At 39.2% G+C, this 18,974-nt stretch overlaps 1 protein-coding gene across 3 annotated transcripts in view; it reads right to left on the bottom strand.

Moving 5' to 3' along the window:
• Window positions 1-17,755, bottom strand: part of ZC3H12C (zinc finger CCCH-type containing 12C) — a 66,214-nt gene extending 48,459 nt beyond the window's left edge. The window contains exons 1-2 of one of the 3 annotated variants that reach the window (XM_072953841.1): window positions 17,522-17,755; window positions 4,607-4,767 (exon numbers count right to left, since the gene is read on the bottom strand). In XM_072953841.1, the coding sequence (XP_072809942.1) occupies window positions 4,607-4,672 (66 nt within the window). In that variant the 5' untranslated portion in view covers window positions 4,673-4,767; window positions 17,522-17,755. Of the gene's footprint in view, window positions 1-4,606; window positions 4,768-17,298; window positions 17,386-17,521 lie in introns of those variants that run through there. The other 2 variants (XM_072953843.1, XM_072953844.1) reach the window with 2 other exon arrangements.
• Window positions 17,756-18,974: the final 1,219 nt, after the last annotated feature.

Consider the following 18,974-nt stretch of genomic DNA (forward strand, 5'->3'; position numbering starts at 1 on the left):
ACAAATTACATCAGGGCTCTGTGTCTCAGTTTCTTCAACCATAAAATGGAGACACCACCACCACCAATAGCACAGGCTGCTATAAAGATGAAAAGAGTTAATATACATAATAACTTAGAACAGTGCTTGGCATACAGTCGATGTTAAGTATTACCTTAAAAGTTTATACTAAAAGTGAAATTGCAGTACAAAAAAATAGAAAACCTGATTTTCATTGTTTTCTGTTCTCATGAGTACAATTCTAAGGTTCCCCCTGTACTAACAGACAAGAAAGAATATTATGTAGGCGAAGCTTACAACTGTGTCTCACCAGCTCGTCTCATCACGTGTTTGTAGGACCAAGAACTCAGACGACACGGAGTTCAAACGCCCTGTGCTATGCTTTTGTTCATGATCTTACAATATTAATTTTGTTAAATTCATAAAATTATTTGGAACAATGTTTCTCAGAGGGAAAAGGGAATAAGATTTAGTTTGGAAAAGCCAAACATCCCTCTCGTTTTTTTGTAAGAAAAACTACTGAAGATTTAAGTGTCATGGAATACTCTAGCTAATAAGGATAATTAGAAGGCAATGGTATCAATAACTATGTAGTACCTTTGTTTGGTGACACACTGTAACTAGACTTACTGTGGCAATCATTCTGAAATGTATAGAAGTCACAAATCACAATGTCGTGTAACAGGAACTAACACAGTGTTGTAGGTCAATATACTTCAAAAAATAAACAAAAAAACAGAAAAAGAGATCAGATTTGTGGTTATTAGAGGCAGGGGGTAGGGGGAGGAGGGACTGGATGAAGGCAGTCAAAAGGCACAAACTTCCAATTATAAGATAAATAGGTACTAGGGATGTAATGTACAACATTATAAAGATAATTAACGCTGCTGTATGTTATATATGAAGGTTATGAAGAGTAAATTCTGAGTTCTCATCACAAGGAAAAATATTCTAGTTCTTTAATTTTGTATCTGTGTAAGATGAGGGTGTTCACTAAACACTGTGATAATCATTTCATGATGTGTTTAAGTCAAATCTTTATGCTGTACATCTCAATCTTATTCAGTGCCGTAGGTCTCAATAAAACTGGAGGAAAGTATTAAAAAAAAGAAGATAATGGTAGAAAGCTCAGTCAGAAACATGAGTATAAAAATGGTCAGGAACCAGTAATTTAGAAGAAATATATTGATTTGATAGTGGGTAGGAGTGAAGGGATGCGGGAGGTATAATTAGAATAAATTATAACAGGCATCTGAAAGGAAACATAGATATTCTTGTAGAAAATGAGAAAACATTTCTTTCAGTTTAACAATAAAGGTGGTAGGTTGTGAAAAATTATTTAAAAATAAATGGCTATAGACAAAGATCAGCCATCACCTCCTACCTCTCTCATAGTTTCTTTAACATTTTAATTTCTAGTCACAGAATTTTCCTAAAGTAATAAATTGCTACACTTTTCAGAGTTAGCTTTCTTCTAGGATCTGTAAGTTTTTAACTAGTGAAAAATTAAAGCCATAAAAGTTTTCTCTGTTACTTATCAAATCTTTTATGTAAAAAAAATTCCTATGACTTAAGAATTTATTTTCTTGATAGTAGTATCATTAATAGTAGTATCATTAAATACAGAGTAACTTAGTTTCTATGGCATTTTTTAATAGATTTCAGCTAGTTGATCAACTTTCAGTTAGTGGTACAACTAACACATTTTAAAAGAAACACTCCGATGCAAGACAGGACAACAGCAGCGTGGTCCGTGATGACGCAATCAAGCTGGATGAGGGGTTAAGCCAGCATTCAGTGAATTCATGTATTTGCTCAAGAAGTATCTGAATGTCTACAATGAGAAAGGGGTAATTCTAAGTGAAGACGATGAGAGAGGGTACAAACATGAATATAGTTGCTACCCTACAGAATATAAATTTACAAAGGAAACAAGATGAACGAACATCTGTATGATACAGGGTCTGTCAAAATTAACACTATTGATACAGATATATCATAGAATCGAAAAGACAGACACTGGCTCAGCTTTGAGAAGGTTCTGAGAAGTGACAAATAAGCTGAGTACACAGTGACGACAATGACATAATCCTATATATACTGTGGTGTATATGTCCATGGTAGGGGAAGACGGGGGTTGGGGCACGGTAGGGAAAGAAAGGATTTCCGCCCAGAGGCATGAGAGATGATGAAACACGCAGAACACTGTGTGGTTAATACTGCTGTAGAGGAGGCTAGAAAGTCAGGTGGCGGCTGGGTCATGGAGAGTCTTGAATGCCATACCAGAGCTCCAACTTCGGTACTGGGTAAGCACCAGAGGGTTTTGGAAAAGGGAATGGAGTGTTTCTGCCCACACTTTAGAGGGTGATGGGGAACCCCTGAAGGTGCCTGAGAATGTCAATGACGTGTGTCTAACTACATTTTAGATGGTAATTCCAGCTGTATTAGTTTTGAGGGGGCAAGAAACTCAAAGAAGACTTGTTAGGAAGCGATGATGTAACAGTCCGAGCAAAAGGTGGCTGGGGTCTAAACTTACGCAGGAAAAAAGAAACATATGCGAGATATTTTCTAAGATGAGCCGGTGGGTCCAGTAAGGATTTGATACTAAAGACAGAAGAGGAAGGAGTAATAAAAAATAATTGATGGCATCAAATGATACAGACACATTTGAATTTGTACTGCAGACTGGCTGAGACGGGGACACAGGATAGAGGTTACTGGTGGCCACGGGGGAGCTATTTCAGTGAGATGAAGGCAGGCAGAACGAACAGGCAGCCGCTCTGGACCAAGTTTTTGTGTCAGAGACCCTTCCTCAGTCTAATGAAGGCTAGAGGCCTCTTTTCAAAGCAATGCTTTTAAGTGGATAAAATGAAAACATAGGTTGCATTGCAAAGAAGCCAATTATATTAAAATACAGTCATCAAAATATGTAAAAATGTGATAGTGAAATACATGCCTTTTATTAACACATTAAAATAACAAAATGTAGCAGCAGATCTAACAACTACCATGATTTGGAAGTAATTAAAAGTAAAAATGCTATTTCAGGGTATTTCCCTCAACTGGAACGTGATAGGGAAACTTTTATGATTGCTATGGGTGACAAAGGCATATAGGCTGTTATTAAAATTGGACTTGTTGCTTAATTCGTAATTGACAGAAAAGCTAAATTTCAATTAGAGGATATTAATGTAAAGATACAATTTTTTTCCTATCCAACATCACGAAGTGCCCAAATTCTATCCATGGACCCTGCAGGGAACCACAGAACACAGACTAAAAACTCCCACTTCAGGAGTAAGTATGTGCTGAAGAAGAGATGATACAGCTTATGTATTCTTTTAATAAGTTTGGCAGGAAAGGAATAAGATACAGGATATTTTGGGGGGTGGTAGGGAGGGGTACATTTTTTTTCTTTCTTTTAAGCACTTTAAACCAGGAGATGGATTCAATGAGGCAGGAGACAAAAAACTATGCCCATCTATGTATGAATGAAACAGTGGGAATAAATGAAAGGGCAGTAACTCAGAGGCAAAAAGGAATAGCGGTGAGTTGGGAAAACAGACTGGGTTCAATGAGGCGCCTGGTGGCCCTCCTTTACATCCCGTAATTCTCTGTCCAGGTGAACCAGCCCTACCTCCCTCAACTCCGCGGTCCTTCCCAGCCTCCACAAGGCCCAGCAGGGCCAGGGCTGACCGGGAGCGAAGGGCGAGAGGTGAGGACAAGCGCCCCTGGGAGGGAACGGCCAGTGTGCAGGAGCAGGAGGAGCATGCTTGTTGCTCGTCTGCCTCCTCTTCTATCACATCTTCAGTTGTCCTTCCCAGATCTCAAGACTCCTAGAAGGCTTAATGCTGCCACTTCGCAGTCTAAATACTCCCACCCTGGTTGCTCCGCCCGCTTACCCGCCCACCAAGAATCAAAATGCCCAAAGGAAGCTCAGTGAGGTCACTGCGAGGCTTAATGATTAGAGTAATTGTTAAACATATGAGGGAGAAGCGTCTTGAGTAAGGGACGTAAGTACAATTGACAGTCTAAGGAGAGCTTGTTAAACCAAATAATCATTTAGGTAAAACAACTGATGGAAGACTGTTACATGTAAGAACCTTAGGATACTCCTGGTCTCTGGACCTCCTTCCTTGTCCCTGTGCCTTTTGTCCTCTGTGCGCGTGTGTGTGTACTTGCACACACACACGCACGGAGAGAAGGGGGTGCGAGGACAGAACCAGCTCACCCCATTTCTCTCGGAAGAGATTCTTAACTCATTAGGTTTGGTAAAGCAAAAAGCTGCTTTTGGCTGGAAACAAAGGTCTGGCCATTAAGCAAATTAATCAGTCTTTCGATTCAGTATTTCTAAAAAAAGTTAACTGTTTTATTTTATCTTCTAATTCTGATTACCTTTTTAAGAGATAATACGAAAAGCTGAGGAAGAGGCTTGCACATAATGAGAAGAAAATTATTTCAGGATTTTGATCAAATGTAAATCCATGTTGAATTGCCCTGCTTATATTAGGTGTCTATTATCAGATAAGTACTCAACTGATTAAATGCACATAACACTTAAGTGCTCATTTGCTATCAAAGTGGGAAATAAACATTTATGATCTACCTGTTCTTGAGAGGAATGCTCAGGCCCAAGACGCAGCACCCGGCGGCTCTCCTGCCAAACTGGCATCCTGGCTTTTGGCTGTCACTCAGGAGCTCCAAAGTGCTTTCTCCACCTGCCACATCTTCACTCAGGTGCTCTCCCAGTATGGGACGGTCTAGAAGCTAAGCTGCAGATGCCAACCTGGCATGTGATTCCCAGCCATCCAGGCCAGCAGGGAAATTTTCCATGTCAACCCAACTCATAAAATTAATTTCGTGAAAATTTTTTTTTATTATAAGTCAATTCCCGATTTTTTTTTCAAAATCACATTTTAAACTTATACTACCTATACTCTGAACCTAGTCACTCTCTTAGTTACAGCAAATCTTCCTAATTTGTGGGTCAGGATTTGACTTTAAACATTAGCTGCCTCTTGTTCCCTAGTGGTGTTCCTATCCCAAAGGGAGGGCTTAACGACCTTAGGGTCAACCAGAGGCATTCTCTTTAATGAAATCAAAAGACCTGGAAAAATACTGAAAAGTAGAGAACTTAACGGGAAGTAAAAGGGCAGAGATGTGAAACATTTTGGGTTTTTTTCCAGAAACAAATTAATTTTGTCACTTATAGGGCTCACTAGCATTGCCACCACTGTCCATTTTAAAGAATATTGAGTTATTTCTATAATTCTGCTATTTCTCTTAGCCAATTTATTCATTCCATCCACGAATGGGTTAGGAAAGAAAAGCTAAGTTTTATTTCCAAAGCTTTACACTTTTGGGGATGAGAGTAGGGAGTATTTGGAAGATGCTCTCTGAAATGCTATAAAATGGTAAAGAACATAATGGGGCCCATGGAAAAACGTGGCTGCTGGCTCAACTTCCAACCCCAGGAGACCCCAGGACACACTCGGAAGGGAGCCCACGAGGGCTAAGAGGTGTGGCGATTGGCAAGCAGAGAAGCCCCATTTAAGGAACTCAAATACTTTTAAAACAAACTGGGAAATCAGCTTATTTTGAACATTACACCATCCTATCCTTACACAAAGATGACAAAAAGCCCTCATAAGCCAAACCATTAGATTTACTTTTCTTATGCACACGCCTTAAATGATGATGATGGCATTAAATTCCAGCGTATATAGGTGTTTAAACAACAGTAACAATAAAAATGAATGACCCATATCTCAAGTACTTACATAATAACTCGCTAGGGGCTTCTTGACTTCAAAGATGAAATACAGACATTAGCACTAGACCAACTTCTTCAAAGCACTTAGGACAAACTCAAACACACAGAATGGAGGTATACTCTGAATAGACACACAAAAATGAGAAATCAAGAGCAGATAGCCAGAAACAAATTTCAAAAACCCTTAAAGCCTCAATGTCTGTAAATTAAAACTCTCTTCCAATTCCAAATAGCTCTGCAGCTAAAGGAAAATAAAAAATAAAATTATGAACATTAAAAATGGATGACAATAAAATTATAACCTATGAGATGTGGCCAAACTTATATTCCATGAAAAAATTAGTGGTGTGAGTATATTTAATAGAAAACAAGAAATAAAGGAATTAAACACTTAAATTAGAAAGGTTAACTAAATGTAAGACTAGATACTATAAAACTCCTAGAGGAAAACATAGGCAGAACACTCGTTGACATAAATCACAGCAGTATTTTTTTGGGATCTGTCTCCTAGAGTACTGGAAATAAAAAACCAAAAAATAAACAAATGGGACCTAATTAAGCTTAAAAGCTTTTGCACAGCAAAGGAAACCATAAACAAAATGAAAGAACAACCCATGGACTGGGAGAAAATATTTGCAAGCCACGCTACCAACCAGGGATTAATTTCAAAAATATACAAACAGCTCATACAACTTAATATCGAAAAACCAAACAACTCAATCAAAAAATGGGCAGGAAACCTAAACAGACATTTCTCCAAAGAAGACATACAGATGGCCAACAGGCACATGAAAAGATGCTCGATATCACTAATTATTAGAGAAATGTGAATTAAAACTACAATGAGGTATCACCTCACACTGGTCAGAATGGCCACCATTAAAAAGTCCACAAACAGTAAATGCTGGAAAGGGTGTGGAGAAAAGGGAATCCTCCTGTTGGTGGGAACATAAATTGGTGCAGCTACTATAGAAAACAGTACAAAGATTCCTTAAAAAACTAAAAATAGTTACCATATAATTCAGCAATTATACTCCTGGGCATATTACCTGGAGAAAACTCTAATTTGAAAATAAACATGCACCCCAATGTTCACAGCAGTGCTATTTACAATAGCCAAGATATGGAAGCAAACTAAATGTCCATTAACAGATGTATGGATAAAGATGTGGTATATATGTGCACTGGAATATTATCCAGCCATAAAAAAGAATGAAATAATGTCATTTGCTGCAACATAGATGGACTTAGAGATTATCATATTAAGTGAAGTAAGTCAGACAGAGAAAGACAAAGATCACATGATATCACTTATATGTGGAATCTAAAAGAGATACAAATGAAATTTACAAAACAGAAATAGACCCACAGACATAGAAAACAAACTTACGGTTACCAAAGGGGAAAGTAGGGGTGGGAGGGAGGAGGGATAAATTGGGAGTTTGGGATTAACATATGTACATTACTACATATAAAACAGATAACCAACAAGGTTCTACTGTATAGCACAGGGAACTATATTCAATATCTTATAATAACATAATGGAAAAGAAGCTGAAATATATATATATATGTATAAAAACTGAATCACTTTGCAATATACCTGAAACTAACACAAAGTTGTAAATTAACTATACTTCAATTTAAAAAAAGTTTAAATAAATAAATAAATTAGAATTGTTAAAATAAGCAAACAAACAAAAATTAAGATGGACAAAGGAATAAAATTAAAAACATAAATAAGTAAATTAGGAAGCAAAAAAATGTAGAATTGGTTAATACAATGGAGAGCTGGTTCTAAATGATGAATGAATGAATGAAAAACTTTCTAGAAATGTGACCAAGAGGTCGGGGAACTCTATAAACATATAACATTACAGATGGAATGTTTGATGAAATGAAAGGGATTTTTTGCATAAATCTTTATGCCAATAAATAACAAACCATTGCCAAAGCTGACTTAAGAAAAGGTTGTAAAGGTGAATAACCATGGAAGAAATAAAAACTCTGTTAAAGATTTATACCCTCTTTTCCATTCCTGACAAAGAATGCTATACCTATAGGTTTTATGAGTATGTTCTTGCAAAACCCCAGCAACTCCCACATTACTGAGATTATTCTAGGGCACCTAAGAATGTGGAAAGCATTCAAACTGCTTTATGAGGCTAACAGACTTAGGTTGACAAAAGCCAACAAAGATGGTACCAACACTAACCAAATATATGTATAATCTTACTTACACTATATACAAAAGTTCTAATTATAAGAAAGGTAAGTTATATAGTACATTCAGATTATAAGAATACATATTAACCAGTAGATTGTATTCTATGATAGTAAATTTCTCTAATATTGGACAACACTGTTAATTCAATTTATTGCAAGTACTGATTAAAGGCTCTCGCATTGGATGGGTATGAAAGATGAGAGAGACATGAAGAATCAAGAACTTCTAGATTTTTGGTTTCAGCGACTGAGAAGATGGTAGCAACACTTACGGGAGTGGAGAAGACTCGGACAGTAACAGATTTAGAAGGACAGAATCTTGTCAGACAATTTTGTTTCAGGTACTAATAGCTATCCAAGTAGTGCTGTCCCAAGACAGGTGGGTCAAAGAGAGAAGTCAGGATTGGAGGTAAGTTTGGTAGTCATCAGCATGCATGGTATTTAAAAATATAGTATTGGATGGATGGAAAACTGTAGAAAAAAGAAGAGACTCCAGGATCCAAATTTCAGTAACCTAACAATAGAAAGACACTACCTGGATTTGTGAATACCATATTTTCATGAGGTATATGTTCTTATACTTAATCATTTTTAAAAACATGCTAAATTAGGACTTTGGTACAAAAACTATTTAATGAAAACCTCATAGTATCACAAGATGGTTTTCCTTCTAGCCTCTGAAAACTTCAGTTTCAGTAGCACTGACATTTTCATGATTTGTAAATTATTTGAATCTTTTTTTTGGGGGGCAGTCATTTTCAAACAGTGTTCTAAAAGATGCCAAAGAGGCTAAGGAGGGCAGTGGGAACCTGATCCTAAGCCTTCGTTGAACAAAGGTTTTTATTCCAAGTGGCAAGTTTGTTTCATCTACTTTAATATTTTATAAATATCATATAATAGTGGACAATGGTGAAAAGTAGAGAGGGTCTCAAAATCTGTATCACTGATACAAGGATGGAATCATTAAGTGGGTTGAAAGCAGTAAAATTTCAGCCTTACTGACATTTAAACCTTAAACTGACTGACCACATGTTCAATTTAAAAGGAAGAGAATGTGAGTCAAAAGCTGAAAAAATATTTTTGAAGATGTGCCTGAAAAATACTTAGGTATTTAATAATTTAAAGGAATCTTCCCATAATATATAAATCTATTTTCAAGTTTCTCACATTTAACTTTTATTTGCAGGAATATGTATATGTAAGTACAGGACACTTGTGTTATGAAAAAATAGCCACTGGCATTTAAAAAGTTAAACACCAGAGAAAAAGACCCATTAAAATCAGAAATAAGCCCAAATGCCTACTATTAATCAACACTGTTCTATGATTTTAACCAATGCAATAAGACAAGAAAAAAAAAGCTGAAATTAAAAAAAAATTAACATTATTATTGGGTCACTATAATTTATCCTGAAAATCAAGAGACTCAACTGAAAAAGTACTGGAACTAAGTCCTATAATGTAACTAACAGTACATAAGAGAGTTCAGAAGGGTAACTAGATGGTTATTTAAAATTGAATAACTTTTCTTTATACCACCCACTACCAGGTATAAAATACAGGCTATATCAAGTATAAAACGTAATGAGGGGAAATCTCATTCATAAGAAATAATGATAGCGAACATCTCTCAAGGACTTACACTTCAATACACATCATCAGTTAATCTCTACAACCATGATATCATCATCACAATAGGTACTGTCATCACAGTTTTACAAAGAAACTGAGGCTTAGGAAAATATAGGAAATTTGCCCAACACATAGCCAGTAGGTGTCAGAACAGGAACTCAAACTCAGTCTCTCTGACTCTACTGAAGGAGCTTCCTACCACTATTAAGTCATTCTTGTCTCTCAAATTAACACAAGCCGTGCAGGGAAATGGTGATGCGTGCAGAGTGCAACATACATGCATTTCTAATAAGCAAATAAATTGGTGCAACTTTTCTAGAGGGCACAATTTGCATGATCACACCTAGGAATCTGTTTAAAATATATTCATCAATGTGTACAAAGCTCTATATACATGGACATTTATCACATTGTTCATTACAACAATAAAAAACTGGGGATACTCTAAATACTCAATAAAATGAACTTGATTAAACTGCAGTACTTGAATATGCTGAATGCCAATCAGCCAATAAAAATCATCTTTTAAAAGGATATTTAATGACACAGGAAAACATGATATATTGAATGAAAAGCAAGAAACAAAATTACATATGCATACAATTTTTTAAAAGGATGTGTTTACACTGACTAGGAGACTTAAAAAAAATGAAAACACTGATCCCAAGGAGAGAATTATAGATGATTTTCCACTACTACTTTTACTTTTTCTGTGTTTGAAAAATGTGATAAAATAAATGTTAAAATACTTAACTCAAAATTTAATTTTAAGAGATAAAATGAAGTAGTCAAAATAATAGAAAGGCAGTTTAGAGACCATCTCTCCTATTGAAAACTAATTTTTCTATGCATGATATTGTTAATTTTAACATAGTTTATGACCATAAGTTTTGTTATTTAAGGTACTTTTCTATCTCAGCAAAAAGAGAAATAATACCTACTCTATCAAAACAGATAATTTATTGTACATTTTCAGCCTTTTAGATCTCTACTAATCATTCAAAATTACTGCAAAATTCCAGGAAGTACCTAAAACATAAGATCACCAAATCAGTAGGGCAATTCAAAGAAAACAATGACTTAAAGATAAAACAAAAACAAAAGGTAAAACAAACAAACTAACAAAAAAGATAAAACAAAAAAATGTCTAAGCCAACAGTTAGGAGGCAGCCTCAATTATATGGGAGACCTGCTCCCTATAAGCATACAAAATAATAAAAATAAATTATAATGTGAAAGCCAAGATTTGAAACAGACTAAGTCCCAGAATAAGGATAAAATTAAGCCCACATGATTCTGAGTAGGAAATGAGTACAGATGACTAAGAACAAAGAACAGAAACTAATTTTAGCTTCACCCTAAAAGACATGAAGTAATAGTTTTGAAAGTCCTTTGAAAAATCTAAAATATAAACTGACATACTTAAAAGCAGTAACAGAAAGCTTGACTTTTTATAGAAATTTTTAATCTGGTAATCGCAAATACTCAAGACACAATTAGAAGCCAGTGAATAAATAAGACAACAAAACAATACAAACAGAATCGCTGTCTAATCAATTCAATGAATAATGCTGTATCATTTTATAATGATATTAAGTGCCTTCTACGTGCCAGGCATTTTACACTTATCGCCTTGAATCAACAGAAACAACTTTGCAAAGTACAGTGTTTGATGAATGAGGAATCAGCGAAATTGAGTATGGTCTAGTCACAGCCAGGAAAGGGCAGAGCTGAGATTCAAATCCAGGTCTAGCTGATTTCAGAGACCCCCAACAGCTCGCTCTCAAAGTGCGGCCTTCTAGTTCTCCAATCTAGACAATCTGAGAATCCCACAGGCCTTTAATAGCTGCCTAAATACTTCTACTTTAGCCATAAGATTAGCTGTTGTCATCCAGTTTCACAGTCCACAGCAGTTATCTGCTGCAAATTAGAGGAAGTGACAATGTCAACAGCTAACATCAAGGAGAAAAGACCAAAAATCACTGATATGAATCACTATGAATCATTGAGTCCTACTGCCATCACCACCTTAAAAAAAAAGTTAACAAGCATTGTTATTTAGTTTAGGATAAATCAGAAATCTTGATACCCTCTGTTCCATCACCTGGAAGAAAGGCAAAACAACAGTATAAACTTCACAGAACTGCTGAAAAATGAAGTTAGAAAAATAAGTGCTTCATATTATACCTGGCATAGAGTTGGTACCCAATAAATGCTAGCTACTATATTTCACAGTAAGTAAAATTATAGGCTACGTATTAGTTGAAGGTAAAAAAAAAAATATAACGCATGTGTACAAATTTGTCCATTTAAAATAGTTAGAAGACTATAGTTTTAAGTTTAAGTTTTAAATAGTTTTAAGACTAACTTTTAGAAATTCACTTTTATAATATTCTTCCTTGCTAAATGGGGTAGATAAGGTTAATTATACTCTTAAAGGGCAAATGTATATGGCTGTTCAAGAAATCACATCATACATTCTAAATTAATTTTGAAATGTTTGAGCGCACATATATATATATACATATATTTGTGATTCTTTTCCATTATAGTTTGTTACAAGAAATTGAATATAGGATTGCTTTGCTGTACACGTAAAATTAACATTGTAAAATCAACTACATTTCAATAAAAAATAAAATGAAATAAAAAAATAAATAAATTTAAAAAATAAATAAAATTAAAAAGTACTTCACAAATATGTTAAAAAATGGGTATACTAACTGTACTATTTGCTCTGCATTGATTATCTAATTACTAACATTAGATATTCACACTCCCCCAACAAACTGTCAACATTTTTTAGAGAGTACACTCAAACATAGAACGAAATCTGCTCTCTCACTCTTTGGTAATGAGTGTATATATCAATACAACTTCTCTGGAATGCTTTTTGGCCATCAAAAACCTTAAGATTTTGATCATTACTTCTAGGAATCCATCCTAAGAACAGAGATGCAGGAAAAAAAAAAAAAAACTTTGCTAGGATGTTCAACTAAAGCATCATATTAAAATACTGGAGAAAAACAAATGCCTAACTGAAGTAGGAGACTGATTAAGAAAATCATATGTTCTTAGGAAGAAAATGTTTGAAATATTTTTAATGTCATGAGAAAAATCCCCAGTGTATACGTTAAACAGGGATTGCAAAGTGGGGTACACGAAGCTCTACAAACAGCAGAATTCCAATTATACAAGAAAAAGGTACACCTTTTCAGAACCAAACTCCCAAGAAAGATGATTCCATTATATTGTGTAAGTCCTACAATAACAGATATATTTATGAACAGGTATGAGGTTACAGAGACCTAAAGATTTGGTACTTAGCCGAAGTTGGGACACTTGTTCTGCCGTTATTAACTGAGACCTTCAGCAAATTATTTAAAACCTGTGGTTTGGTTTCCTTATCAGGAAAAAAAAAGTATTAAAATACTTCTTCCTAGGAGAGCAGTAAGTATTAGACGCATTAATACATGTAGAACACTTAGAACAGTTCTTGATGCAGCATCACCTACTACTATCAACCCTACATTACAATGCAGTAAACCAAGTGAGACTAAGCTGAGGCCTGAATAAAGGGGAGCGAGCCAGGCAAAAGGTGGGGTTGATGGGGGAAATGTTCCAGGCAGGCAGGAAGACTTAGGAATTTTCTTATTCCCGATCCACCTTTAGAGATGGAGTAATTCATCTTAAAGGCAGAACGCTTTGAATGCTCAGACATTTGCTTCTGGGCTTTAATTTAAGCTAGTTCACTGGGCATCAGAATCACTGTCAGTTTTGTGATGGGAAACCTCGTACACTACACTTTATGGGTGACTATTCCCTATTTCCATTTAAAGAAAGTAAAGAAACCTTCGGTCATTGTATAGAAAAAAATTAAAGAGAGAAGTCCATCATTATGTTGAGTTCATCATCTCTGGGTTCTAAGTATTTTGAAAACTCTTTATACTTCTCTACATTTTCAAAATTTTCCACAATGAGAACATTACATTTCTACAGTCAGAGACAAGAGTTGTAAAAATCAGTAAAAAAATCACTACTCATAAAAAAACTTTGAGGTCTCTTTCTGCCAAAAAAGGCTCCTTTTTGTGGACTACACTGCTATTTAGACATTTGCCATGCTGGATTGAAACACTGTCTTTGGATTTGTTTTCTTATGGAGGACCTAAGCAACCTGCTGAAAAGACGTGGCCCTTACCTGCAACCTATCTGGCCAGACAGGCTTTCTGTTTTGTCCTGTCCCTGAACTACTTTCTACAGAAATGGCTAATATACTTCTTATCTTCCATACCCATGATTCTAATTATCAGGCCTCTCTTAATTTTCAAACGATGTGTGTCAACATACAAACACACACACAATGACACTTTTTAGAGAACAAACTAAAAATAGTATCACAGAGGGAAAACTGCCCAGTGGTTAAGGGTGTGGGTTTTAAAGTCAGACTCAGGGGTTCAGACTCCCTTCTGCAACTTACTAGAGGTGTGAGTGTGACTTTGGGCAAGTTATTGAAACTTTCTGTGTCTCAGTTTCCTTACCTACAGAATGAAGATAATAAAAGCGATGCCTAAGTGCGATATTGGCACATCAGGGCACATACAATAGCTATAATTATGTCAGCCATAAAAACCAAAGCAAAGATAAGGTATTGCTATCTCCACATCACAGACCTGTAAGTTATCTTCATGCCATCAGATCTAAAAATTATACTGGGCTAGCCAGGGTGCAGCTTTCATAGGCCATCTCATTTAAATAGCTCAACAATCCTATAAAATTACTTTTCCAAGATATTGGAATATACAATATTGGAAATACATCTTGGGATGAAACAGATTTAAAAAAAAAAAAAACCACACAGTCTAAATTGTCATCATTTACCTGAACTGTAAGTAACAGAACAGCAGCAGTGATTATGTTTTGGGTGAACCTTCAAGTTTTAGCTTTGTAAAGGCAAGAGGTTTCCTACGCTGTAGGTCTAGGGGGCATATTAGCACTTAAAATACAAAATTTGGGGGAACATTCTCTATATTTGAGCCCCAGAATCTTGCTATTTTAGGTGTAAATTTGGAATCCTGATTTAACATGTTTTTGTTATTCACTGACCTTCTTAACATTTCTCTTTCCAATAAAAACTATCTTTGCCACTTTTATCAGCCACTACTCCTACCATCCATGGAACAGGGATGCTCCAGACACTCTGGACCATCCACTCCCAGCTTCCCTGGACTCAAGGTATTCATTTAGAAATGACACCCACCTTTCAGGCCTGGCATGCCCCCTTCCCCAGCACCTGCACTTCCTACTTCTTCATTTATGGCACTTAGGTTTTACGTTCTCTCTGTTTATAACCTCTCATCTTTCAGAGGTCAGGGTCCTTACACAGCACCTACATTATAATTATTTATAATTATCTGCTGAGGGAGTAGAAGTTTACAAGTCTCACACGAGCAATAACTGCAGATTAGTTTACAATCCTACACAAAAACATTAAAAGGATAAAAAAACCCCTCCTACTTAGTATCTTATGTTTGTGTTTTTAAAATTGCCGTCAAATAAGAATGAGAGTGGAATTATTTTGAATGTATGTATAAAAACAATGGAAGGTACTAAAAGGGTAAAAAATGATATAAAAATGGTATTAAAAAGGTATAAAATGATAGAGCAACACTTTCATATCTGTTATAATAATTAAAATTAATTACTATACAGACCATTGTGGTCTGTCAGAATGAAGACAAGCTAACCCAGCTGTAGAATGAGAAAAATATTTAAAAAACACTATTTCCATTGTACAGTTGGGGCCCAAATTTGCAGAAGTAAATCCATGAAAACATAGCTCCAGAGAAGCCAGTAATATAAAATAGGATACTCTTATTAGTCTAGTAATTAAAACAAAAATGTAGTAAAAGAAAGTGATTAATAAAAACTTCCATCAGCAAACATTCCAAGTTTCTGTTTCTTATCCTTTAATGTTTTCCATTATAATAGACTAGTTTCATTAGACTTTCATTATGAAAAGCAGGTTTAAAAAAGAAACAAAAAACAATGGCCTCCTTTTTTGTTGATTTATTTAAAAGTTCATTTTACTTTATAGTGTAAGTACTTGTGTAATGACCAGATACTAGAAATAGGACTGTAACTTACTTTTAAAGAAGTAAAATTCATCCTTAAACTAAGTAAAAATACTCAAAACATTTTGAATTATAGATATAGTCAATTACTAGACCATTCTGATTTTCTAGGGAACCTTCAAATAGACAGGTGAAGGTAACTTAAAATCAGAATGCCAAGTTGGAAGAAAAGAGGTGAATAGGGAGGCAAGTCTGAAACAGGCGTCCTCCTGGGGTTATCACAGTAAGACATTTTTACAAATATTTGGTGAAGGTATCCTTATACTCAAACATCAGATAACACCAAAATTAAGAAGCTGCTACTAAAATTAATTGTATATGTGTAAGTGATTAAATAAACGGAAGCCATACCCTCATACCTTAAACATATGAGGACTTTTAAAAAATGTAACACACTCTATTGTGGCTTCTTGTGGTTCTTGGAAAGTCCAAAAACTGTGTATGAGACATATCCACTGTTTTCCACTTACAATATGCCTTCAAAAAACTAAATGAGGAAATTAGTGAAGAACTGGTGAACTTTCCCAAGTTTCTAAATATACTGAGCCTCAAGTATCACGGCAACTATTCCAAGATAGTTAAAAAAAAAAAAAACCTGAATTAGTAAGCACCTCACGGGCCTGGGGATATTCCAACACAATCTTGCAACCAATAGGAAAACTTTCCCTAAATCTGGGTGAGTATTTCATCTTTTTATCACAAAACACAGAGCACAAACCGGGGTTGTTAACGGTTACCCGAATGGCAAAAGAAACCCAGCTGGGTAACCCGTACTTGGACGTTTAGGCCGTTTTGTTTTTGTTTTTGTTTTTTTAAGGACTTGAAGGGGTGAAGGACAGTAGAGGGAAGAAAAGCGGGATTCATTTCTCCAAGTTATATTTGTAACACCTCTTTGTAGAGAGTTAAAACATGGAAGCCAGCCCAGCTAAAATGAACGCGGGGGTGAAAATGCGGATTCGGCTGGAGTCCGAGGGGTGCGGGGTGCAGGAGGGCCGGGGAGGGCAGAGGGGTCTGCGCCAAGGCCGGCCCGGGGGCGGCGGCTCGGCTCGGCCGGAGGGGTGGGTAAGAAGAGCTGATGGCTGGGGCTGGACCCGAGATGTCGGATGCTGCCTCACCCCACGAGCGCGCCAGGTCTGAGCCGCAGGAGCGGGGCTGCGGGTCCGTTTCCATCTGGGGCGCCGGCCCGCCTCCATGTTTCGGCGGCCGTGCCCCGGGGCGGCCGGAGCCCTAGGCCGCGGGGCCCGGGAGACCGGCCGCATCTCGCCCGAGATCACGGTGGGGCTGGCCCTGCCCCCGGGGAGGATGCGCCGGGCTTTCCGCTCGGCCCCACCCGAGCCCCGGGAGCCGTGGGGGGGAGGGGTCTCAGCGACTCGACCTCAGGGGTCCCTCCCGCCTGGGCCTGGAGACCGCCCGGCGCGGCCGCCCCGGCCCCTGCCCCTCACCCCGGCGCTCGGGCGCGGCCTCCCGGGCCTCCGGCCTCCCTCAGGGCCACTGTCGCCGCTACCCGCCCCTCCACCCCCTTCCCGAGGGACAAACCTGGGGGCCGCTCCCCGGCATGGCCGACCCGGCGAGGAAGCGGCGAGCCCGCGGCGGGGCCAGCAGCGACAGCGGCCGCCTCGGCCCTCCCCGCGCGGCGCCGCGCCCGCCCGCCCGCGCGCCCTCCCGGCCGGCCGCGGCCCCGGCGCCCCCTCCCCCGGCTGGCACCACTCGCGCCCCCCCGCCTCCACGCGCGCGCGCACCGATCTGTTGCTCAACCTACTTGCAGCCTCTTCTCCGCAGCCATCACCACATGCCCCGGCAGCCGGGCCGCCCCGGGACCCTCCGGCGGGCGGCCGCCTCTCCCTTAGCCCCGGGCCGCCGCGGCCGCCGCTAGGGCGCGGGCCGAGCGGGAGGCTCCCCCATGCCGCCCGCCCAGCCGCCGGCCACACGCCGGGGCCCCGGCTCGGCCCGCCGCCCGCGCCGCTGCTCCGCGGGGAGAGCGAACCCGGCTCTCCCGCCGCCGCCTCGCCCCTCGCCCGCCCGCCCGCAGCCGCAGCCGCAGCCGCAGCCGCTGCGCCGCTTCCTCCTCCCCTTCCCTCTTCCCCTTCTCCTCCTTCGCCTCGTCTGGAGTCGAGGCTGGCAAACCAGCACCTGCTGCTGGAGATCACCGAGAACTGAAACAGGAAACCCCGAGCCCAGGGGAAAACCCGGGAGGCGTGGAGAGGGGTGAGGGGAGCCGCTGGAACCTGCCGGGCTCGACGCGGCCGCTGGGGCCGCCTCCCCTCGCGCCCGGCCCGGGGGTCCCGACCTCCCCGCCCCGCTCGCCCAGCCCGGCCCGGGCGGCGCCTCTCCGCTCGGCTGGCTGCGCCTTCTCCAGCCGGCGCTAACACGGATCATTCCCCGGGCGGCCGAGGGAATCAGCGGCTGCCTTCCTTTCCCGTGGTTGTTTATTATCAATATTCCGTAATGAGGGAAAAAACCACACCCGGTATTAGCAAGACCAATAAGGGAATTTACACGGATGAAGCTGTTGGGATTTCACTCGGGGGAAGACTTCTTTCAGCCAGGAAACTGGCCTTGTTGGAAGTGGCAACGTGTCAAAATCGAGGCTAAACCCAGGATGAATCCGGATCTCTTTCGAGAGGTTGGGAGGGGACAGCCCGCTCCACCGAGGTGGGCTCCTGAGTCGCAAGAGTGAAAAGCGCTGGGAGCAGAGGGCCGTTCTACGTCTGTGAATTGCCCAACGACACCCAGCATAATCTAGGTCAGCGTTTCAAAAATGTTCAAATAATCTCATTCACCTGCCGGGAGAATTGTCAGCAGGCGCCTCACTCCTAGCCTTGGGCAGGAAGCGTCAGCTTTCAGAGTGAGAGGAAAAGGAATTTTCCTGGAATGGGCTCTGACCATGTGCCACAGACCTGGTAGCTGCTTTAAGTGCATTATCTCATTTAAGTGTCACCACAGCCTGGAGATCTAGGTGTTATAATCCCCTTTATCCCACAAGAAATTGAGATTAGAAAAATTTCCCGAAATCGCACAGTTTGCGTAGAAGGATCCAGGTCTGTCTGCATTCAAAGCACATATTTATTTCACTGGACTAGAGTTTGTGTCTTTGATCACACTTTTCACCTTTAATAAAATTATTTCTTCCCCTTCTGAACTGTTTTCAGTGGGGGTATCCTTGGTTTGAGCCTGGATCTGTTGAATCTGATCAGGCTGCTTAATGGTTGTGA

Source organism: Vicugna pacos, chromosome 33 (genome assembly GCF_048564905.1).
Source record: "Vicugna pacos chromosome 33, VicPac4, whole genome shotgun sequence".
NCBI lineage: Eukaryota > Metazoa > Chordata > Mammalia > Artiodactyla > Camelidae > Vicugna > Vicugna pacos.